The 26,664-nt window shown below is 33.0% G+C and overlaps 1 protein-coding gene across 2 annotated transcripts in view; it reads right to left on the bottom strand.

Annotated features, from left to right (window-relative positions):
* The window catches only part of LOC140744458 (uncharacterized), a 60,984-nt gene that overhangs the window by 31,557 nt on the left and 2,763 nt on the right, over positions 1-26,664 (bottom strand). For both annotated transcript variants that reach the window (XM_073076058.1, XM_073076060.1), the window contains exon 2: positions 11,442-11,577. In XM_073076058.1, coding sequence (XP_072932159.1) covers positions 11,442-11,577 — 136 coding nt within the window. The remainder of the gene's footprint in view (positions 1-11,441; positions 11,578-26,664) is intronic.

Below are 26,664 nucleotides of genomic sequence, written 5' to 3'. Positions count from 1 at the left end.
CAAGCAAGAACTTTAAGATTTTTAAGAACTATACGTTTAAATAACTTTTTAAAACCCAAGCAACAAGTTAAAACTTTAAACAAACATTGAAACAAACTTATCCGCTCAACGCACGTACAACCGAAACCTTCGTCGAAACCATTCATATTCGTCCGTCCCAAATAGCTCGACCAAAGTTAGTCGGGCCACACCTCGGCGTACGCGCTGAATACACGGTCCGTAATTAAGGCCTTGATGACTTTCGAATGGAAGGGAAGAGCGGAAAAGTCAGGACGATATGAGTAACATTGTGATTGTAGAGGCCATCAACCAAAATTAACAATAATTAGTCAAGTCGAGTCGAATGCACACGGAGAGTTCCGTAACACCAAATTTGATATTTTTACTATTTGTTATTTTCTTTTATAACAGCCTTACAAGAACATGGTGTAAAATTACAGTGTCTTCCTATTACGATGCGAAAGAATACGAAAAATTCCGACAAATATCTAAAATGTTTGTTGTTGTAACGATCATAGGAATACACACTCTAAAAATCAAATGCCTATGACAGTTTCAGAAATAGAGCCCTGCGATAGGCGGACAGGGAGCAGAGGCTCAGTAATAGGTTACCGTTTTTACTCTTCGGGCACAGAACCCTAACAAGCACCAACGCGACTTTCGTTCTTATCAGAATGCGTTGAGACACAATAGCGTGTTTCACTTATTGGTTGTCAATGTCAAAGGAATGTATAACCGGAGGAGAGTGAAATCAATCATAATTATACTGGAACCGCATTACATATTCGTGGTGCGTAATTTTCTAGGCTAAGAAGTCAACTACTCAGGTTTGAACGTTTGCGTCCAATAGCGGTCTCCTTTCACACCGGTTTGCTAAGGAGAAATTTTGCATGATAACACGAAACAGTCTGTATGATGCATACTTAGCTATGAATAATACTTTGGGTAACTAAAACATGGTGACCCGCATAGCATAGTGAAACAAGTTTCCATAACGATTCTGCGTTCAATCCCGGGTCAGGCAAAATGATGGATATCTATTGAGTCCGTTTATGGCTATAACTGCTATTCATGGACAGCTGTAATCCCGGATTAAATTGGATACCTACACGATATCTATTTGAGATTAAATAGCTATAGTCGGCGCCAAACTGCTAGTCCGCTCTAAAGTTGTTGCGAGCAGGTGTAGTCATACAGTTTACTATGACGATGCGATTCATTTCTATATTCAGAGCGGACTAGCAGTTTTACGCGGGCTATACCGCTCCTGAGAACTAGAGAAGATCCTATTTAAAAGTTTCCTTAAAAAAACTTTAAACAATATCATAGCAATGTTTAACATTGCTTTTATATTAATCCAAGTATAACTAAGTATAAATATAAAGAAAATATAAATCCAAGAACAGCACTATTAGAGTAGATGAGCTTATAAACATAATTCCTTATGTGCATATCGGCGCTCCCCTGGGAGTGCCGGGGATTCCCGAGCTCTCATCCATCTTTCACACTTATGCAACTTACTTAAAACTTGATTATTTATGGAATTAAAAATAATACCACCGTTCACCAGAATTACGTTTTAATAATAATCCATTACAATCCCTCCTTTTTATTACAATCATCATATCCTCTCAAAAAGGAAGTGGCGTTTTTAACCAAAATATGAATCAAGAGTGCTTTTATTAATTTAAAATACAGTTAGTTCAAAACCCATATGAAAGTAATTATTACAATAAAAATAATTAGCAATATATAAAACATTAAAACGTCATTAACTAATTTGTTTACATTTTTGCATAAATTAAGTTATAGGATTGATCATTTATAAACACTGTGAAAAATATGAACATTGGCGCCATAATACGATTAACAATCTTTTATGAACGTTTTTAAAGAAGAGTAACGTATAAAAATCAGTAAGCAATTGAATAAGATATAATATTAGCAAAATAAGTTTTTAACATAAAGAATCTTTTGTAAGTTACTGATATATTAATTTAACTTATAAAAATGGATGCATTATTGATCAGCACCATCTATCAACGATAAACAGGCAAAATCAAAACAGTATTATTTAATATTTATTACAGAATTATTGCTAATGAATTATGTTCAAAATAAGTTATATAAAATTAGCAATACGTTTTAAATGAATTCTAGGATTATAAAACATTCAGAAACAATCCAAATTACATATGATAACATGTTTATTGAGTCTCATATAAATTGCATCCGTAAATTGCAACAAGGATATTTTATAGATGGCAAAGAAATTATAATTATTAAGCTTTAAATTATAAAACGTTTAACATTGTTTTAAATATAAATAATTATATTAAAATTTACTTTAATATAAATAATTATATTAAGTTACCATAATAATATTTGGAACCAAAAGACATAGATTGATAAACTTGCAAACTTACAATTTACAAAACTTGCCACTAGATGGCGCTATTATACCCATGCGCCCATACGGCCAAACTGACTCAAGCGCGCTCTCGGCGCTTATTACAAATGAAATAAAAATAATACATTTCTTTTGTGAACATAAAAAAAGAGAATCAATAACAATAAAACATTTTACATGTAAAACAAAAATATAACATTTCTTTGAACATAAAAAAAATAAAAACATTTTAAACTAAAAACAAACATAAAACATTTCTTTGAACATATACAGAGAGAAAACAAAATAATAAAAACATTTTAAACTAAAAATAACAATAAAACATTTCTTTGAACATAAATATTTGTAAACTTAAATTTAGAGATAAGATAAACAGTATTGCAATATGGTACCAGTAACCCCCAGGATCCAAATCAAACCAACCATAACAACCATCACCCATATTGGGATCAAGCTGACAATAACCGGCATCACCCATCCTGGGCTCTAGCCAACCATAACAGGCATCACCCATCCTGGGATTTAGCCAACCAAGACCGGGAAAAGGATACACAAGGTGGCCAGCCTCGTGTTTAAGGATAGGATATTTGGATAGGGTAAATGGGATATTAGTAAGGAACAACAAACAACATCATTATTTTATTTATCAACACAATCGTTGGTGCGGTTCAGTACTCACGGTATTACTCAAAACTACATGCAAATCTCATTGATCATCATTTGCCCATACGGCCGACCCTTCCGAAATATTTTCAAAAGGATCAAATTGAGCATGTAGAGCAGGTCTGAACAAATCATGTCCAGAAATCTTTTCAAAACTACGATGGTCATTAATATGTTTAATTTTGTAACGATCATTTGTTAGAACTTGTAAAACCTCCATAGGTTCTCAAATGTTGTGCCAAAATTAGATTTATGTCGTCTTGACAGCATAGCAATACAAAGTCAACTACTAATAGTATCAAACACTAAATTTTCCTTTATCAAAACGCATTTTGTCTTGAAGAGACCGCTCGTCCATCCTTCGTTTTTTTTTTTTTTTTTGACAATATGAACATTAAGAATCTAGATCGTCAATCATTGTGTCATCGTCAATTTGTATAAGCTTAATACCTGAAGGAGAACACTGCTTACCAAATAAAATTTCCATAGGACTTTTACCTTTACTTGAAATGGTGTAGAGTAGCGTTATTTTTACACCAAAATAATTATAATAATAAATTCGGCAGATAATATTTTCATGTTAGCTGTAATAAATCAGATTGGCGGATTAAAAATAGACACAAAGTTTCGGAGGCATTTGATTGCTGTCTGTGTAGTGCGATCATTACAATAAATCATATGGACATATTTAATAAAACCCAAACAAACACAAAGGCCTATTCTGCTTGGTTATGTTTACCATTAACTCATTCAGTAATATCACTTATGAACAGTATGAAAATTAATAGCATTTTTTTTTTTCTATTGGATGCAATGAAATGAGACAAGCCCCAGAATAACCCTTTAAACAAATAAGGAAACCAGTATATTGTTGGCATAATTTCACTATTTTCTTTTTTAACTAAAATGTTGTAGAGCATTGTGATAATGGTCAATTAAGTTCCATCTAAATATTTGTTATCAATCTGCACTTTTCATTCTAACAATTTTACAGTATATTGAAATAAAATAAGTATTAATGCTATCACCTATCGCCCTTTATTTCTACAATTTTACTTAGTTCAGAATCACGCTTTTGCTCAATCATAAGGCAATCGTGGTCATGTGTAACTGCATTGATATTAATTTTAATGAATAACATGATTAAGCATTGACAGCATTAAGGTTATTACATAACAAAATTAAGTAGTTATTATTAATAGGGTTGTGGTTGAAATAGCCAGGACTTACAAACCCATTACCTTTACAATTCAATAATAAAAACAAAATTTTGTAAATAGGCCCATCATCACTATATTCTCGGAGTTAATTCTCGTTTGTGACTAGATGCTTTTAATAACTTAAAGCCTGTGACTACTTTAAAATTCCTGACATGTAGGAAGTAACAAAAATGCTTGATAACTTTTACAACTGCAAGTGTCTCTAATTGATACGAATGTTACTTACTTGCTCCTGATGCTTACTTACGCAGACAGTGGTCCGGATGATAAAGTAGGCAATTACAAATTGATTTTTATTTTGCCTCTGGATGAGAACTGCACTATAACCAATTGCACGGGCAATCTGTATGTAACTCTGTGGGTAAATTTGGGTCAAATATTGTTAATAAAGGTGAGGATGTTAATTGATCAATAATTTGTTGTCTAGCAACTTCATGACCTTTCGTCCTTTCCTAAGCAACATTAAGATTTAGTTAACTCACATAACGGGGCCAATATAGTAAAGATTAGAACAAATTTCTAGAAATAACCAGCTAAACAGTTAAACTGTTAAAATTAACTTCCTTAGGATTCCTTGAAATTTTAGAATTAGCCAAAGCTTGGATTATTTTTATTTTTGCTAAGTTTGATTTCACTATTCTCCAAAATGTTACCTAAACATTAAATAGCAGTTTTATGAAAGGAGCATTTGGCAATATTTAATGAACATCCAGCTTGAGTAAGCCTTTTTAGGACTAATTGTAAATAATGTAAGTCCTCCTCCAGTTTCTGAAAAACTAAAATATCATCAACACAAACAAGAACAATGAGTTCCCTATAATTACCAAAATCTGTATTAATTTTGCATTGTTAAACTGAAGGTGCATAGTAGAGATCAAATGGCATTCATAAATATTCAAATTGATGATCGCTGTCACAAACACTAACTTTTCAATTGAGTTAGGAGCTATAGGCATACCGTGGAACCCAGCAGCCATATCTAAACATGTTTTCTTGACATGAGTAATACAACTACTAAAAGGAAAAGAACTGTCACAAATGATACCATTATTTTTTAAACCTTGTATAATCTCTTTAACCTTATTATGTTCCACTGGTGATAGTCTGTATGTCCTTGTACAATAATATCGCAGTTTTTGTTTTTAATTTAATTGTTAATTGACCGGTAGTAACATCTGAAATGCCAGCTGTTAAATTGCTTTAAATTCATGTAATATTTTACACAATCTGTCAAGATAGATAGGATTAGAAATATCAGAATTACTCATTAATTACACAACATATCAGATTAATTATTATTCATTCATTAATCATTAAGTAACAGATCACATTTACACAAAATCTTTATTAATAATTACTGTGAGCCCTGATACTTTTAAAATATCAAACTGCAAACTCTGTTTCTCTCATTCACAACATACCATTGTAAATAGATATTTTCTCTTTCCACTAATGATGGAAAACTATAATACTTTTACTGGAAATTAACCAACTACAGAAAGAATCTATTTTTTTTCTGAGTGACTTTTATGCTTACCATAATTTCATTATTAGTGCCAATAGATAAATGAGTAACTGTGTCCTTATTTTAGGTATCAGTTTCAAAACAGGTTTTTGCATACAATCACAAGAGCCATGCCCAGGCTTTGTTACAATTAAAACAAGTTAAATGAATTTTATTACAATGTTCAGTGTTCACGACACGACGCTTCTTATTATCAAATCAATCGCTAGTTAACGTAATTTTAGATGCCTCTAAATAACATCGAAAGATGTTTTTTTTTTTTTAATCGTAACAAATTTGGGTAATAGTTTGTTGAAGTTCCAAACACAAAAATTCCCGATAAATACCTGTTAAAATAGCGTCGACCGCTTCGGGATTCGAAGCTGGCCTGAGCCTCACATGTTTGAATAGAGCCCAAGCTATTGTAGCATATTCAGCATAACTGGCCACCTTGTTTGAGTTTGAAGTCAATCCCGCCATCTTTGAACATCGTTCGCCATACGAAACTTCCCGCCAAAAGTCGTCTCGATTACCTCATACTTGATTTGCCCCAAAATTGTTGAATTGAGTGACCACATATCAGCCCAAGTCTTCGGTGTAGCCATTAGTAGCACAATAGCCTTAATTTGAGGTTCATGCATAGGAAATGTCAACTTCAAAATAGTTTCGTCGACATGATTACACCAATCTCTCATATCATGTGATCTTTCAGCGTAGTAAAAAGTTGGTAAATAAAAATCCATTCGACTGTGTGATTGTTTGGAGATAGGCTCATCAACAAGGCTCATACACAGTTCCACACCAAAAGTAGACTCCATAGGCCGGGGTTCCCGGTCACTGATTTGTTATCCCACCGCTGCTATCGGCGCTCCCCTGGGAGTGCCGGGGATTCCCGAGCTCTCATCCATCTTTCACACTTATGCAACTTACTTAAAACTTGATTATTTATGGAATTAAAAATAATACCACCGTTCACCAGAATTACGTTTTAATAATAATCCATTACAATCCCTCCTTTTTATTACAATCATCATATCCTCTCAAAAAGGAAGTGGCGTTTTTAACCAAAATATGAATCAAGAGTGCTTTTATTAATTTAAAATACAGTTAGTTCAAAACCCATATGAAAGTAATTATTACAATAAAAATAATTAGCAATATATAAAACATTAAAACGTCATTAACTAATTTGTTTACATTTTTGCATAAATTAAGTTATAGGATTGATCATTTATAAACACTGTGAAAAATATGAACATTGGCGCCATAATACGATTAACAATCTTTTATGAACGTTTTTAAAGAAGAGTAACGTATAAAAATCAGTAAGCAATTGAATAAGATATAATATTAGCAAAATAAGTTTTTAACATAAAGAATCTTTTGTAAGTTACTGATATATTAATTTAACTTATAAAAATGGATGCATTATTGATCAGCACCATCTATCAACGATAAACAGGCAAAATCAAAACAGTATTATTTAATATTTATTACAGAATTATTGCTAATGAATTATGTTCAAAATAAGTTATATAAAATTAGCAATACGTTTTAAATGAATTCTAGGATTATAAAACATTCAGAAACAATCCAAATTACATATGATAACATGTTTATTGAGTCTCATATAAATTGCATCCGTAAATTGCAACAAGGATATTTTATAGATGGCAAAGAAATTATAATTATTAAGCTTTAAATTATAAAACGTTTAACATTGTTTTAAATATAAATAATTATATTAAAATTTACTTTAATATAAATAATTATATTAAGTTACCATAATAATATTTGGAACCAAAAGACATAGATTGATAAACTTGCAAACTTACAATTTACAAAACTTGCCACTAGATGGCGCTATTATACCCATGCGCCCATATGCACCTACTCGTAAATATCTTGCGGTTTTCCCTTATAGCCCAACATATTGATATCACTACCAAAGGAAGGTAAACAACTAGAGCATTAACAAGTGATAATAATAACGTCAATATGCGTCAATAGTTAAAGTTATTTTTAAATTATGAGGAATGATTCCAGTAACAACAATATTATAAGAACTGAAATATTAATATATCTGAATACAGCACCATGGAGGAAAAAAGTTTTAGTATAATACTTTGTTTAAGAAAAAGCATAACGGTATGTGTTTTAATATCCACTGATGTTTAATATGCGTTGCTTTTAAATTTGTCTTCATTAGTAAAAGTTATTCGTTTCGAAAACGCAAAGGCAAAGTAGGCCCCGTACTGGCATGACATGAGCTCCGGATTGAATCCCTGGCCAGACATCCAAATGATTATTTTGATTTCTGTTCTGGCTGTTTTGTATTCGTCTATCTATGACTATGTGCACCCAACACCTATGACATAGAAAACCCTCATGCAGTTGTTAGTAAAGAAAGTCTTAAAAAAACAAGTGGCTACAATTGTTGTACATTTACAGTTAGAAAGTAATAATGGGTTAGGAAAATTGTTTCCTACACCATCATCAGAGTAATGACGGATCTGACTCCCTCTGGGGCCTATTTTGTGGAATACCACTCATGTGTCCGGCATTAGATAATTGTAGCTCATTCATTTTTGTAGTGAGGGTAGGCGCAATATCAATATCTTCAATATATAATGTCCATATTGCATTACCAGCTTAACATATTTCTCTGCTTAACATGAACACTGGAAATGCACATCCATACTGCAATTTGTATGTTAAAAAGCAGCAATAAAATATATTAAAATGGAAATAATAAGTTTATGCAATGAAAAATTAGGTAACAAACATTTGGTTTATAATGTAATGTTACAATAAAATTTTAAAAGCTTGTAGCGCGCAAGTTACGCAATTTAGTTTAAATTCCTCTTTTCCTGATTTTATTCGTATTAGATTCTATGGTGTGTGTAGACTGTTTAAGATACGCAATGAACTCTTCTGTGTAAGGTCAATGACATCTGAAAATATGAAATCTTAGAAATTAGGTTTTACGCTTTCTGGTTTTGACAAACTTTTATATTTCGGCATGTAATAAACTATAACTATAATCATTATAAAATAATAACCTTGAACATTTTACACCTAGGTAGTTTAGTATAAAAATTTCAGTCCATAAAAAGTTAAATAAAAATAATATTACCAGATTAATGTATGTATATTATATAATGATATCATTTATCTTGTAAATTTATCACGCGATATAATCCGATTTAGCTAGATATAGTTCAAAATTGGATCATGGTCTATCATTTATGAATATATTTCGGTAACAGAATATATTTTTCGATATTAATAAATAAGGTATCAGGAGCATCTGGAAATAAATTTGGGCAAAAATATTTCCGACGCTATCATGATACTTGTCTTTTGATTATGTTTTAAATGTAGTTTTAAAAATGCATATCGTATAACACACAATTTTGTGCATGTTACTCTGTTTAAGAACGATAAAATAGAATTTTAAAATGTGTACAGCATCCTTGTTAAGAATATTTACCGTGTATTTGTTGCAGTGTAATATAAACCAAGAGCGAATAAGTATGGTTATTGCTGGTATGTTTCAAGATGTCACTTACGAGCACGAACGACCATTACCAACACTATTGCGATTATTCTTCACAATTTGCAACAGTTAGGCACCTGTTTCAGAATACCGTACTGTTCTACTGACCACAGCGCCTATTTCCTTCAATATAAGCGTTATACCATGAAGCATTAAGCTTATATTTCCATAGCAGTGTTTCATGCAACATGCTGTTTTGCTCCAATAGGCTTGAGTAATCATTACCATGAAAATACGTTCAATTAGAGTAAACACTATGATTAGAATTTACTTGCGAACCGTATTGCGGACTTCATTATCTACCTAGATTCTATATGTTCATATGAGATGGATTTCAAAACTCAAATGTATTAGAATAAGCTCAAAATTAAGTTGATTCCATACATATGTAAATATCGTAGATATAATCGATTATTGACATTATAATATAGTGTTAATTTTTTTTGTACATTTCTTAGGTTGGCAAAATATTATCTTATTTAATCCGTGGCCGGATCTATATTACGAAACTAAGTTAATTAATTTTAATTTATTAATTATCAAAACATACAGTAATTGTGGTTCATAGCTTTCAAGAGTGTTTTCATGTTGCTGATTACCGTAGTTCTCACAGAAATTGTAACAAAACTATTACTTGTTTCTGCCCTAATATTTGCCGGACTTAGCTAGCGTGAAGATACAAACATTTAAATAGATTTCATTCGTATATTAACTATGCATACGGATACACCACCGTGAGATATAGCAAAAAAGCGAAACTTAATTAAACACACTCGCAAAAAGATAACACGTTCGCCTTACTTTTTGTTGTTAGTCCACGGTTGAGTTATTAGCATCAATTCTTATATTTGTAGGTCGTCATAAAAGCCACTAGTATATATGTGATATATCACTAAAATTTAATGTATATTGTACGATAAAGGATGTCGCAGTTTTAACTTATTTCTACTATAAGTTGAACACGTTATTCAAACAATCCAATATAAATATGTGTATGTTATCAATAATAGTTGTCTAAATGTCTACAGATAGAAGTTGACTTCAAATAAGTGTTCTACAAAACAGATAATCTACACTAATATTATAAAGACGAAAACTTTGTTTGTTTGTTTGGTTGTAATGAATAGGCTCAAAAACTACTGGACCGATTTTAAAAATTCTTTCACCATTCGAAAGCTACATTATCCACGAGTAACATAGGCTACATTTTATATGAAATATATATTTGATAAATAGATTTTGAGGCGGTACAAAGTTTGCCGGGTCAGCTAGTCTACAATAAAAATAAAAATGTTCATATTGAAACATGAAAATCATATTACCTTTGTAATATTGCAACAACAATATAATTTCTAAAAAGATGTAACTTCATGTGGTTGGATGAGGTAAACTAGAATTCGAGTTTAACTTGGGAACAAAGTTTGTAATAGTTATGATTAACAAAAAACTGCATGCGATTACATTTCGTCAAAACATAACAGAAAATTTCCGTCCGATTCTAAACAGTCGTTATCATTTGCAATGGTTGTCTTACGCTCGTTATTTGCAATAAATACTAATCAATCTTAACCAATAATTGCCTACTATAGCTCGGATAATTAAAATTGTCAATCTGGAACTTTGGTTGGCAAAAAGTTGATTGACTGATGGACGTAAATCTAACCTAAATGTAATAGACTTTAAATGTCAAAAATAGTGTTAAAAGCGTAAAAGTTTCAAAACTTATATTGCTTCTATAGGTTTTTTACACATTCATTTCTTTAGTATAGCGTGGGTAGCACCGTGTAATTTTAACATTAACAAAAGCCTAATCAGCCGACAAATCAACTGGCAATCAATTCATAGATTGCACTATTTTAGTAACGGATTAATGACAAATAATTTGATGCAACACATAATTGTTACATTCCATCGCTATCGTCAAAGTTATTATTATAGTTAGCTTTAAAGTAAACTTTAAACGGGCTTTCGGCGCACCCCAGGCTGGTTTAATCCGTATGTACAGTACAGTGTTTATTGTCTAAACTTACCTGCCAGGGTATGTCAATCCATATGATAGGAAAAGTGTCTATTATCTAATCTTACCTGAAGGCGGTCTCTCTTTGGGGTAGCAGATCCGGAACAGGCCCCGCGTCCTCGTGTAGAAGTAGTACTTGCTGTTCAGACTCTCCAGTATCGCCTGTGAGTTCGAGTTTACGTCCGTGTTCTCCGTTACTTGGTTCTGTAACAATGAAAAATGATATGAGGCTACGAATATTAATGTTATTCCTGAGCATAACATGGCTAGAGGACCAAGCGTTTATACGTTGTGCAGAGGCTTTTTGCCCAATTTTGGATATCTATTCCAATTTCTAACCCTAAGTATTTGTATAATTAATTATTAAATTTACGCAGAATTATTATGTGGCACTATGATAATGAAATAAGCAATATCAATATTCTTCAGATACATAATTAAATTTCATTTAATATCTCATCGTGCAAATAATTCTACATAATTAAATCTAAACATATATAACTCAAAGATGACTGACTGACATAGTGATCTATCAACGCACAGTCCAAACCACTGGACGGATCGGGCTGAAATTTGGCATGCAGGTAGCTGTTATGACGTAGGCATCCGCTAAGAAAGGATTTTGATCAATTCTACCCCCAAGGGAATAAAATAGAGGATAAAAATATTACTTCATAACGCGAGCGAAGCCGCGGGCAAAAGCTCGTGTTTAATAAAATCAAATGTCGTCTCAGATTTAACTTCTCATGAATATTTAAACTACCCATCTAGTAAAGGTATAGGCTAAAGTACTTGGAAATATTGCTTATTTAAAGTCTTTACATTCAAACAAATGAAATATATTTTTTTAATTGCGTACCAAACAAAACGACTTCGTTATTAAAATAAAATAACAATATAATAATTACACGGTAATGCAAAGCGAAATATTTCGATTTGGTAACCGAGTCCCAAACCTGCAACATCATTGAAATACCAGCTGAATTGATCTGCATCGTTAGACTGTGAAGTTTACACAATGTACCTGCCTCTACCTACCACAAAGGGTAATTACAGTAACCGGTTCTAGTCCGGCATTCTTGGACTCGAGGGAGACTCTGTTGAGCTGTGAAGTGATGAGTTACGTCTCTACTAGCCAAAACATAGATATCAAAATAGAGCTATAGAAAAATATATAATATAACAAGAAATCTATCTACCTGAAATCATATTTGTATTATTACTATCTCTGTGGCCAATTCGGTTCGCCTCATAGCACTTCTGACTAAATACACCTTTGAAACTAAAGGGACTACTCCATTTATGTAGTTTTTTTTTATAATATAGGAGTAGCCGACGAGCATGCAGTCCACCTGATGGTAAGTGACTACTGCCGCCCATGGACATCTGTAATCAACCCCAGATAGGATTAGATATTCCTACCTGAGGTCGGCCACAGATGCGCCGCTACCCCTGAGGACTAAGCTGGAACTCCTCGGTAAGGTCTGTCTCCCTTACCACACTCTTCAAAACGGAACACAGCAGCGCCTAACACTGCTGCTATTAGGCAGAAATAGGTGTGGCGGTGGTGCCGCCGGAGTCGAACCACAAAGGGTTCTACCACCTTCAACAAACAAAGTTCTGAAAAAGTTTCACAGATTTCCTTTTTCGGTACAACTACAATTATCTATTTAAAAGTTTAACGTAGACTTAATAACGATTGGACACCCATGCAGCATTATAAGACGTTCGAATTAATTTTGACAAAAGTTTTAACGGATCGAAATGTCAAATTTTACAACGGTTAAAGAGTAGACTTTTCAAAAGGATCCGACACTCCGCCGACAGTTATACAGTGTATACTAAAACATACAGTAGCTTTAAATCTATACCAATGTTATAAGAGTTTTAAGACAGAAACATAGATGGCAGTGGTGGCGCCGCAATTGAACCACGAAGTTCTACCACATTTAAATTACATTTCATATATTTCAACAGCCTTATCAATGCCAATTCGCATTTTCTTATTTTGTAATGCAAGTTGTTATTCTGGTTTACACTAACATTATCTGTTTTATTAATGTACTTATACATTTAAAATACGTTTAAGCGTGGCGAAATACTACATTAGGAATTCATAATGGATTGTTGTCCCTTTACTAAAATACCTAAGTATTTTGTACGATGCAAGTGTACGCATTTTGTTTATGCATGTGTTTAAACACTTATAAGATATTGGCATTATATATAATCGAATGGTATTTATTGTCAACCATACGAAAACAATTGATAAACATTTCCAAAGCTTTTATTGTGTAGATAAGCGTACTGTTAGCTTAGTAAAGGCATTATGAAAAAATAAAAAATAAATGCTTTCGTTTAATTACGCAAATATAAAATACTTTCAAAACATGAAACACAGAATAGCTTCAAATTAGTAAAATTGTACTTATATGAGTAATGAGAACACAATTTTTATCAATGCCCATGCACTTTTCTCACGGCCAAGTCAATGCTAGTCAATTTGTCGCGTTCTTCGAATTTTGCTGACAAACCCATTCTAGGAAACCTCATTCCTTTACTGCTTAACAATGAAACTGAAGATTTCTCCTATTGTCTCTTATTAGTTGACAAAAAAATATTAATACAAGTGTTACCTTTAATACAGTGTTATCTTCATACGACTGTGCGTCTGGTTACAAGTTATTGCAGCATGTTTATTATTTGTTGAAAACAACATTAATTCTTAATGTTTATGACAATATCTTCGTGTATTATACAAATTGACTACACGAGAAAAGCTAACAACTTTCGAAGTAATAACACCTACTTAACTTGATAATCTAATGTGAATAAGAGACGAATACACATACGTACAAACATCAGATTATCCATTAGAATGACATCATCGTATAACATCGTATCGTTATAAACGATATTTTCTAAAAACAGCTGTGGTTGTTCAGATACGAGCATAAGTAACATTTCTCCGGTTTCGCTATCACTTGATTGTCCATGCACAATTAGTTGCTGTCACGAACGTAAGCATACTCGTCAAAATTATGTATGCTTCGACTTTGAGTGGAAAAGAAAGTAGTGTATCACAGGTAGGCCGAAGCAGACAGTCGGTGATTGCGACTTGATTGATTACTATATTAGTATCAACAAAAAATGTCTTACTTTTGTCTTGATAACGTGTGATCTTTATACTAGTAATAGTTCAGTAGCTTTAAATTTTAGGTATAGAACAAAATTTGTCTATTCCACGATATTATACGCTCACGCTTACTCATTCAAAATTGAGTACCTAAGATTCGAACTAATTATGGAAAAAGAAATATCACCTTTGAAGGAGCACAGTTATACAATAAACTTCCAAAAACTATACAGAAAACTGACTCATTTAATGCATTCAAAGTAAAACTAAAGGAATATATTACAAATAATTACCTAAGCATAACAAGTTAGTAATAAAATGCATTAAATGAGGGTAGCAGCAGCCGATTCATTAAACGAACGACTAATATATTTAGCTAATAATTGTTCTCATGTAAGTGACTGTAAGTCTTTATGAGATATAAATTCTTTAAACCCAAATTGTGACCACTCGAAAGTTTGCACGAAACATATAACTTCGCTGTACGCAAGAACTCCGTAATTTTATCCGAAGTTTTAGATATTTCCTACAACTTCTGATAAGGAATAAACGATTTTAGAGCAACTTTTCAGGTAAACTCTGTAAAGCGTTAATTCGCCTAAAAACTTAAGTTATATCAGCTGCTTCACGAACCATGATATCAAATATGAAAACCATGAAATAGCCGAAACTAGTATGCTACAAATAATATCCCACGAATAGGTAACTTTTTTTCCTTTAGAAAGTCTGTTAAAAAACTGATAAGGTACTCTGATTGAATGTTTGCTTAAAAGTGTAAGCAAAAAGCCTATAACGAGATGACAGCACACTTATATATAGTCTACATGATTGTAAGAGGTTCATGATCATCAAGTAACTACACCTGCTAACTGAATGTGTCATGTAAGTTTTTACTTTCTATTCTTCGTACCATTAATAAGGAAAAGTAAAATAATTCGTTTCCGATGCCACCTTTAAGCTAACAACTCATCTAATATTCAAAAACGAACGTTATACGTTGAACACGAAATAAAACTTAAAGACCATTATGAAATCATTCCTAAATCACGATTCATATTCATTGACTTCACCACTAAACCTCTTAACAATGGTTATATCACGCAGTAGAAGCACAATGTAGAGACTAACGCTTATGCGGAAACCGGTTTCAATAGCTTGATGACTTCCCAGAGGGGAAGGGTACAGGTACTGAGGCTGGCGTCACTCACTTGTCTAAGGAAAATCGTTCTCTACATTGTAGATACGTTGTAATACTTTTAATTTATTACAAGAACTTCTTGTGAGGATACATTGCATGATGTGACCAAGCTTACTTACTTACATATGTTATGATCGTTTTCTTGTGTTAATTTATATTCAGAATCTCAAGCGATAGTTACATAATTTTTAATCTTCAATACTTGCTATTAGAGCAAAATGTATAACAACTATTAAAGAACAAGGAAATGCAATTTCTCTTAGATAGATTCATCCTATATTATGAATATTATGCATAACATTATAACTATTGGCAACTTATATTGTATCCTCCCGCATTCCAATACCTCAAGGAAAATTAAACATAATTCTATTAATATTTATATAGGTAGTTACTATAAATAAAGGTTATAGGTGCCTACAAAAAAGCGGTATCAAATTCGAGCCAGCGAAGTGTAAAGTGGATTCTCCACGAACCAACTCGTGTTTTATTTCATCTCGCGTGTCAACCAGCTGGTCGCCTTTTTAACATTAGTGTACGAAAATAAAGTTTATTTTCTTACTGCTTACTATCGCAACAAAAGGTTTATTTTGTAGTACTACGGCCGAAATTAGAATCTTTTTTTGTATCTTGTCATCTAATACAGAACCTGTCTGAATGTTTCAACCTATTTACATTTTACGTGTTCTTTTATAAATTAAGAGTTAATTTATCTTACACATAACAACATAAACACTCGAATGAACCAAAGATAAGGCGTCATTAAAATCGATACCTTTGTACTTTTGCTGATTGAACAAAAACTAAAACACTCGTTGCTACAATAACTTAATTACCGGAGCTAGAAACCAATTTCGACATGCCATACTTAGGTAGTTTTTGTTTCCATAAGACAAATCGCATTCCCACGCACGAATCAAGTCGCACGGTTAATCGTGATTTTGTGCCGTAGTAAGCCTGAACCCTTGTCAGCCAGTATTTTTTCTTCTTATCTAGAATTGAAGCGAGTCGACAGCGATCAGCTACCGAAGCGAGACGTTCCTTCAACTCGAGTTCATCGCTCGTCGTTTTTATCGATTCCACTATCGGATTGCAATAATCGATGGGAAAGCTAAAGAAAGCGTCTACAATTGTAATGTGTAATGCACGTCGAATTGAGGGTATAGACTATCGATATGACAGTTTATTGAGTGCTCGTGGTTGTATCATTTGATAGCGAGGCTAACGTTAATGGTATCAGTTTTTGCTCCATTCCTCTTTACACATCCTGGTAATAAAGTATGAAAAGCTTTTTCAATAGTGTCGTAAAGATACTTTAATACAAACATAAAATTCCTGATATCATCTTCTGCAAGTATGTGAAAAAAACACTTAACTTATTTATCTAGACGTTGCAGCCGCTTTGATTAATATTATCCTTGTTATTTGATAATAGTATAAGACCTTGGATATTGGTTAGAATGACGTGTATCCATTAGCCTTTACGCCAATCAAATAGATTCGTACGTTAAATTCCAAACCCATGTTTATATAAATGCTTATTTCTGAAGAACATTTTCTTGACACAATGTTATTTCATTGGTTAGTGATAATAACAGTAAAATTCCAGTATATCTTGTCATCTTTGAAGTAACATGCGACGGTCTAAATATCTGGTATTACGTCTTACAAAAACCAGCCACCGCCGAGACGTCGCATGTGGTGTCGCGACTAATGAGCGATGTGAGGCAACTACAACAGATTACGTGGGACTTAATGAAAGACATTCCTGCTTTATCATTAGTTTTGTGTACGAGTGGGGATAAGAAACCAAGGGACGTGTTTTGGTGCACATTTTTATTTCTTGTGTTTTGTAGTATTGAAGGAATAAATGGGTTGAAATCCTGACGGTAAGTGGTCACTGCTGCCTATGGACTGTAACTTACTCCCTATAGAACAGGTGTGATAGATGGTGATAGAATATATTGATGGTGACTTGTTTACAATATTTATACCTTCTTCAAACTCTCCTGTTTTCACAATATTACTCTACTAAATAATTTTCAATTCTGTCGGTTTGTTGTTCGAAATTGTTTTATCAATTTGGGTCGGTATACTCCTAATTTACATAGAACATATACTCCTTCTCTGTAAAAGGGTCTCGAGTACAAATTTAAAAATACTACAAAAGTGACCATAGTAGGCCAAGAAAACGTCTATCGATGGAACGAAATTAATCAACCACATTAAAACTTTCATCTACAGATTTCTCATCAGAAACCCTATAAACAAACACGGACCATTACGTATGTCATCCGAAACTCCAATGCCGAACTTTCGCCTCATCTCCACTCATTCACGTGTAATTAGAAGCCTCATTGTTTAGACGCTTTCGCCCCAGCTTCCGACTATCTTCCGTTTACCTTTGTTAAATGTTGGTTTAAGGTGAAAGAGTTTAGAAGCAACAGCTTAAATTACTCAACGCGAATTACCCAAGCTGTTTTATATACTTTCATCATCAATCAGGCCTGATTGATGAAAAACGGCCTCTCTTAGAATTGAGAGACTAAGTCTATGCAAAAGTAGTCAATGCAAAAAATATTTTTTTCGTAGAAGTCAATTTTCCCAATTTAATCCCATAGGCATAATCCACGACTGCAGTCAGTAGAATACCACAAGTGTCTTCATACGAATAAAAATTTAAAGCTAATTTATAAAATAAAGGTGGGGAACATCTATAGGCCTTTCCGGTTACCGGATGTAATAAAGTAAATTAATTTTATTTAAACTTAATGAAATCTTAACTTTAAAACGTACAAACCTTGATCTTTTATTTTCCTTTGAACGTTTAAAACTCTCCGAACTCAGTACAAAATGTAGGAACCGTAGAAATTTAGGACGTATTTGCACAAAAGCTCAATAAATCCCAGTCAAATGGAACTAAATGACCGGAAGTTAGTTATGTGTGCAAATTTACGAAATTCTAACAAAAATAACGTAATCATATTGTCTTTACGAGTATAGTAATTATACAAAGAGTGAGAGGTAACCGACGAAAACGTTTTATAAATTTTAACAAATTTCGATTTCTAGACCCCGTTGATATCTTTTGCACGATATCAATTTATTGAGGAAACGAACGTGTATTTTCCGCTACGAAGGAAGGATTTAAATAAAAATAATTCGTATTACCCAATTTTATTAATAGCTTATTACTATTTATAGCTTCCTTTTCACGTTTCATTAGTTTCTAACAACAAACATTTGTGTTTAATTTTAATGCGGATAATTATCATTATGAAAATTTAAATTTTGATAATACCTAATTAAAAGTAACTATCAAACGTACATATATACAAGAGAGACGTAACATATCCTATAGATAAATGAAATATTGCTATATATGCACCTCATAAAAGCAAATAAGCCAGTAAGGTTCTAGACATATAATAATGGGGACGATTACACAGTTTCCTAAGTAATAGTACCAACTTATTAAAATCAAACTTATAAGTCATACAATTCTGTATGATCTAATGCTTAAGATACTGCTGGTATGTAAGTGACCGTAACTTATACAAAGGAACTCGTTAATACGCAATAATTGTTAGCATAGAGCCGTAGAGTAGAACGACTATCGTTAAAACTGAGCATAATTTATTACTGAGCACGTTCGGAATTCAGTGTAGATATTTTGTATACATATACTATTGTATTTTGCTCGAAACTAGTTACACCCCGAAAAGCCATATTTCTTGACAACCTACGTGGCATGTCATATACAAATCCTGGATACGCGGTGAAGTAAACTCCGATGAATTTATATTGTCTTTGTTGTTTACCAACACAGAGTGTCCGTGTAAGATCATCAATAGACAAAAAGTAGAAAACGTCAATTTAAAATAAACTACAGACTTGAACAAAGTCATCAAAATCGCCACCAAGCTTACAATTAGTATATTTTACCTAACACTTTAACATGATATATATTTAAAATATTATTATTATTTGCATTTATTTATCCTATCGTTTTTTTCCTATTCTGTGTAATACCATTATCTCTATCCCTTACTTTCTTCACCTTCTACTCTAGCTGCTGATATGTCCAAAGACAAATTCTAGTTGATATGTTTTTTCTTTTCTTCTTTCTTTCAATAACTCTATGGTTGTCTGGAAGAGATCGCTTTTAAGTGATAAGACGGCCTGTTGTACTTTTCATTATATGTATGTGAATATTTGTCATTTATTACTTGGTGTACAAAGAAGCATTTTCGTATTGTATTGTAAATGCTAATAATCAATGTGAGAATAACAAAGAAACTTTGTCTTTGTTTCTAAGTTTTAAGTAACAAGAAGAATTCATAATACTAAAGAACATTAAAGTACCAAAGCAATTTCATGCTAGGATCAACTTTCTACACACAAGAAATTTCATCCGCTTTAAGTAGTTACACCGAAAGGTAGCAAAACGCCTTTAACAATGTCACACAATGTCATGTATACTTCAGTTCACAATGGCGTCTGAGGTCGTGAACGCTGGAGTTGCGCGTGCGCCGGTCGGGACTCGTCCTGTTCACCTTGCAATGCCGACTGCTACGCACATCACGTACGCGCTTCCCTGCACACATAGGGATTTGATGCACACATGCGCAGTTCGTCTTATACATGTAGATGTTTACGCAAACAAACGTATTAAACGCTACGTGTGCGTACACACATGTATCCATATTGGTTATCCCGACGCAGGTAATGGAACCGCAACTAAGGGAACGTATAAATAAGAAAAGATCCTACGAACGAAAAATAGTTTTAAATATAAAATGAGTTTTAAGGTATCTATGCAAAATTTACCTTTGTTCTAAAGTTTTTGATACACAGTAAAGTATGTAGTTTTATAATACGCACCGCTAAAAAAACCCTTTTGTAAGACATAGGTATAAATATAAAAAAACATCGTATACCTGCTAAGACGGATCAATTCCAGACTTGCTAGATGTAAATATAATTACATTTATAATGAGAAGTTACAATGCAGTTTTGTTGATGGTGTCATCATAAACGTGGCCTTACGTTAACGCTTATGTAGGGTTACTCATGTGGGCGCATCAGCTTCCGACCGGGGCGTATGCCCTCACGGCCATACAAGGTAGTTCGAAAACCTATTTCAAGGTGATTTTATATATAACTATAGGTCCACTGCTATTCACGCTCGATTTATATGCAACGGAAAAGGCGAATGCCTTTTGTAATACGAATACCAATAATTATATCAAGTTATCAGGCCGTAATATCGAGGAACAACACCGGATTTATTAATTTTGAAATGTCGTTGGATGTTAAGAAATATTATTTACTAACTAGAAGTAATTATAAACGGCAAATAACAGTCGTATTATGATAATTAGACTTCAGTTCGATTCTTCAGACAAAAACAATTTCGATTTCTACCTGCTTTGTTTTCTCATCGTCAACTTAACATTTATCTTCATGACTATAATTACACAACAATTACTCTCCATTGCTATTGGTTTCTCGTAAGACAATCTATTAATAGAATACACCTGTCGGTATAAAGTATCTACGGAGCATCATCTGCGCAGAATTTTATGACAAACAAGTTCTTTAGGACTAAACTGGTCCTAGTGGGTTTGTTGGCGTAAGGCTTCGAGAAATTACGTTTTTAAATAAGAACACCGTAGTACCTTTCGAAATTGTAAAATCTAACCTTGAACTTATTTTGGGTAAAAAGTTATGACCATGCTTTTAATGATAACAGATTATTTTTTTAATGTGATACAAACTCGTACAAAGATGACATTTTCTTAGTAGAGATATGCTTATACTTTACTTCTAATGTTTACAATTAACTTAGTAATGGAAATCAAAATAAATTTCTATCGGTTTTAAAGTAGATATGCTATTTAAATAAAAGAAAGTTCACAGACATAAATATAGTTTGCTTTAGTTAGGTCTTTAATGTCTCATTTTAAATAATTTAATCTACTTTCATATTCGTTATCACCATCGAGATGTTTAATTATAAACATCACCTCATTAGCTTTAAGATTTAATCTCCAGAACCGGTATAAGTAGTAAACAACTTATGAGATATAATAATAATTAATGGTAACACCAAAGTGGTATTTGAAAATATTAAAAATGTGTATAGATGTAGGTGGCAATATTGTAATTCAGCATTAAGTAAAATATAATGTTTAAACTTATTAGGTCGATTACTCAATTTAATTTCGTTTGTAATGAAAATAATTATGGTAATTCCACTTATGTATGAATCAATTTTCAATTAAAAGTCATAATAATTCTTGTGTCAATTAACCACGACATTTCGTAATCTTTGTCCATGCATTACTAATTATAACGGTATAACATGCTAGATTCACATCTTTAGAAGTGTCAGTGACTTTCACTGGTAAGGTTGGATTAGTTTGCTTCAGTTATTTTACTCGTTAACATAATAATGCATATCATGCAGTTGCCCATCTCGCTTACCTACGTGAGATAGGAAAGAGACAAAATGTTCAACTAGTTAGACAATATCACAATGATTTTGATGATGATTTCGTTATGCTATTATTATACTCGGATAACACCTAATATTCCATTTTCTATAATCTTTAAATAAAAAGGTATGCAATTCCGTTTCCCAATGTATATTTCCGACATTTCAGTACTGTTCCTTTTCAAGAAAGGCAATATTTTAGAATACTTTTTGCAAAACTTTACAAATTTGGCGCAAAAACTAATAACCGTGAACAGAGGTCGCACTAGTTTGCCACTTATCAACAGTTTCAAACAATTCCATGCGACTCAATCAATTCCGAGCTAATCCAGTTCAATTGCTCAACTATTGAACAACACTTGTACTTACTAATTGTACTCAATTCATTAATTACTTTGCAATCATAGCCATCGTTGTAAACCCATGATTGTCCCACTATCGGGCACGTTTTTCCTCTCAAAGTGAGAGAAGTTTAGGCCATAGTAACGATTTGAAAATTTGACATAAGATAAGCATCAAATAAAATTAAAAAGGTCTTACAAAATCACCAACAAAAGCGGGAATTGAGCACAAAACACGACTTACCTTGCTTATATTATACACATTGTCAACAGTATCACTTGCAATTTCTGTTGCGAAAGCAAATCTCGAAATGGCACAAGCGCGAACAATTATGAGAGAACGATGTGTGAAGAGACAAAGCAGAGTTTGGAAACGTACCGTTAGGTCATCCTCAATTATCTCGTGGGTTCTTATTCATTATACAAGCCTTAGAAATATTAGAAATAAAAATACACACCAGAGTCCGCTGTAAATTAGAGTTGTGTTAAGGCAAAGTATTGATTTATTTATTGATATATTATTATCCAGGTGAAATAATGAATGTCTTTGTATTAATTCAACATCATCCAACGGTTTTCATCCTTCTTGCGAGTTATGTCTCGGCACAGAATGAATAGGTTTTAGACCAAAGTCTACATGCAGATGTTGTGTGTTCAAAATATCTTTCGTCACCATTTGGATCGCTTATGATCGTGTTGTTTAAAAGTAGGCGTGAATCCCAGCGTAAGATTTTTATCAAGTTCTTTAATTATACTTTTGCCTCATTTTATCATACTCCTCATATCAATATCATAATTGTTTAAAAAGGTCGAATTAGACAGTAAATTTGCTGGATAGAGCTGATTAAAATAATTGAACCATATAATCGAGTCAATTCATATGATTGTATCGCGTGTACAAAGCTTGTAAACAATAAATTTTCTTATTATCTCACATATAAAGCGATTGTTACACATGGCATTTTCTTACTTAACTAAGTTCATCAGTGCAGTGAAAGTACGGAAAACCATAAAACTTCGTTGTGCAGAACAGTCGTGAAAGGCAATCATAATGATCGACGGACTATGCCAGATTAGCCACACTTTCCAAGCTTTTAAATATCTATTTGTTCTATGACGATTTTTATTAAGCTTGAAAATACATTAGATGATGTAAGATATAATAACTTGTAAACTTTATAACATGTTAAATAATATACTGTAGCAAAAAGGGTAATAATTCAAAATAAACACTGAAGTTATCTTTTTCAATGTTTTATTGAATTCTCATAAAAATAGTAGCTTTTCAGATGAAACTTGAACTGCTCAAAAATAGCTTTTAAATAACGATAAAATAAATAAAACATTCCTGTAAAAAAATTAAAATATAATGAAACAAGTATATAAATCTAAAACTAAGCAGCTACTTTACTCTACTTCAGTATTACGATAGCAAGCGACAAGCAAATAGCAAGACTCGTAAATGAATGTAATTCTAGTTTGCTCTCACGACTCACGAATCACAAACAAAAACATTTCAATTCATCGAATCAATAATCACAACACAATTCAGTTATTACGTTTATAAGAACTACCTTTTCGATTCCTCAGATAGTTATTTAATATCTTAAGCAGTTTAATTTATATTTACAAATTTTACTTGTAATGTGTTCTCCTCTGATAACTCAGTTTCTCTCCCGGATTATAATTCGTGTTGACTTTTTATGTAAATTGATCACACCTGATAAGTACTCTATCGTACCCATGTGTATAAAACTTCATATAACACCTTTTTCTAGCTTTTCTTGTTACATAATTTGTTCCCATTTCTCGAGCAAGTAGTTACACGATAATTAATCTATCGGTAGATAAATTACTATCACGTTTACGGAACCGCCATGTCTCAAATGGATTCAAACTGCTGTTAAAGCCAGCGAGGCTTGACCGCGCAATATCCGTGCACACATGAGCAAGCCAATTGCATGTTGCACAGCAAGGCAGCAAGGCTACCGAAACCAAAGACTAGCTTCCGTTTTGGACGGTGATATTATGAGTATTATTATTATAGTAAACTGCAATCAAAGTAATGATATTACTTCAAAGAAAGCGGCAGAGCAGCTAATCCGGATATCGATACTCGGTCAACTAACGTTGCCTGTCAAAAAGAGATATCTAGGACATAGTACATTTATTAACAATACGTTTTAAATACGAAGTTCCTTTTCCGTCCTACTGCTGGGCACAAGTCTCCTCTCATAAAGACAGCTGTTTAGACCACAGTCCATCGCGTTATCCAAGTGGGAATTAAAATACTTTCCATATCCTTGAAAACTTTTGAACTCTCAGGCATGCAGGTTTCGCATGATGTTTTCCTGCACAATTGCATACATTCTTAACTTAACTGAAATTCCAAAAATTAAAACTTGGATTGGAACCTTGGACCCGTCGAATAAGGCAGAATTTCTTACCACTAGGCTATTATTACTTGTTTACGAATTATAACAAAATTATTTAATACGATCGTATTCAATTTAAGGTAACGTCAATACGAAAGCAAGAAAGCGGAATAGAATAAACAGGTTTAGTCGGAAGTCGTGAGAAGTGGGTGGTGCCTACCATGAAAGCGGGTTTCCTCGACATAATCGTGCATTGTTGCCGGCGTGTTGACAAAAAGCATCGCTTAGCAGGAAATTTTACTAACTTCTCTCCATCGAGTAGTAAGCACGTACGTGGACGAGACTTATAGACAAATCTATCATTTGAGAAATGGATATTTTCAAAACATTTACAGCATTTAATTTTATTGATGCAATGTCTTTGACTTTTAAAAGTTTAGCAAATTAGATCTAAGACCCCGAAGGTTCCAGTCAAGCAGATAATTGGATTTAGATTATGGATCTGCCTTTTTTATACTCATCTGTGTGTGTATCCAAAACCAGCCATTAAACTGAGAATTCTTGAGTGTATGAGTGTAGAAAACATTTAAATACAGTTTTATCATATTTGTACAAAATGCGTGGTTTATCAAAGAGAACGTAGCTCCAGCAATTCTGATTTTATCTATTAGTCAAAATTCCGCAAGTCATAGCATGTAACTGTTAATTCTAAATGGAAACTCGAACATTCAAGCGCGTTTTCTCAAAATGTCCTTGTACACACTGGTTCCTGGAACTGGTTTTGGAAGGAATGAGATGACATAGCATTATACGCTTCAATGCGTGTGGTTAAAGATGAAACTTGAGTATGAACTAACGAGTCACATAACTGAACGTCTCGTGAAGCGACTTTGTTTATATAGGTGTTCTTTTTTCGATGTCTCTTTCGCCAGTGACTTAATGCGTTGTTTATTAGAAGATAAACATCACATCCGGCGGTTAGCCAGGTAAGGGGTAGAATACTGTCGATCGCCCGCTTCCTGTCCTTTGATTTGAAGACAGATTTGTATTCCTATTCATAAGACAATCGAAATAGACTCCAGAATAAGTTAAGAGACCGACTTCTCAAGGAAAACCACATTCAAATTCTCTTTACTCGAACGTTTGAGACACCTCTTACCCTGATCAAATCTATTCTAAACACTTAAAGATACCTATTTTTCTACAATTGTTGATTTAATTACCAAAGTCAACGGATATAATTTGATCCCACAATTGGTCATGTAATGATCTGTTTGCAGATAAACCAATTTCGAATCGAAAGTAAAGGAGGGTATACGTTTGTTATACGATATCGCCCCGTAATTCTGCTAAATGATTACGTATCGAAACCACGTTTAGAATTGTATAACGCTAGTTAGTTTGTTACGCCAAGTTCAAAGTGTTCTCACACATTTCGTCGTCGCTTTCACGATCGATTTCTCTCAAGCTTTCCACTGTCACCTCCACCGAAATGCAAATTTAGATAGATGGACTCTACGGTGTGCTGTGCAGAGTGCTTAGCGTTTAGTTCTAATATTCACTTAATCTTTGGATCGTAATTATACGATTAGATAGTTATATTTGATTAAAATGATCTTTCGATTATATACTATGCAATGACTTGCCATTTTCATCGTACCCTGTCTTGCCTGCACGTGAGACTTATTGTCTAATGCCTTAGCTAAAATTGGGACATTTCTTGGAAACCGTTACAATAAAGA

Source organism: Epargyreus clarus, unplaced genomic scaffold (genome assembly GCF_041222505.1).
Source record: "Epargyreus clarus isolate Ecla_fem2 unplaced genomic scaffold, WU_Ecla_fem_2.2 ptg000008l, whole genome shotgun sequence".
In the NCBI taxonomy this organism is placed as follows: Eukaryota; Metazoa; Arthropoda; class Insecta; order Lepidoptera; family Hesperiidae; genus Epargyreus; species Epargyreus clarus.
This window is presented reverse-complemented; position numbering and strand designations above follow the sequence as displayed.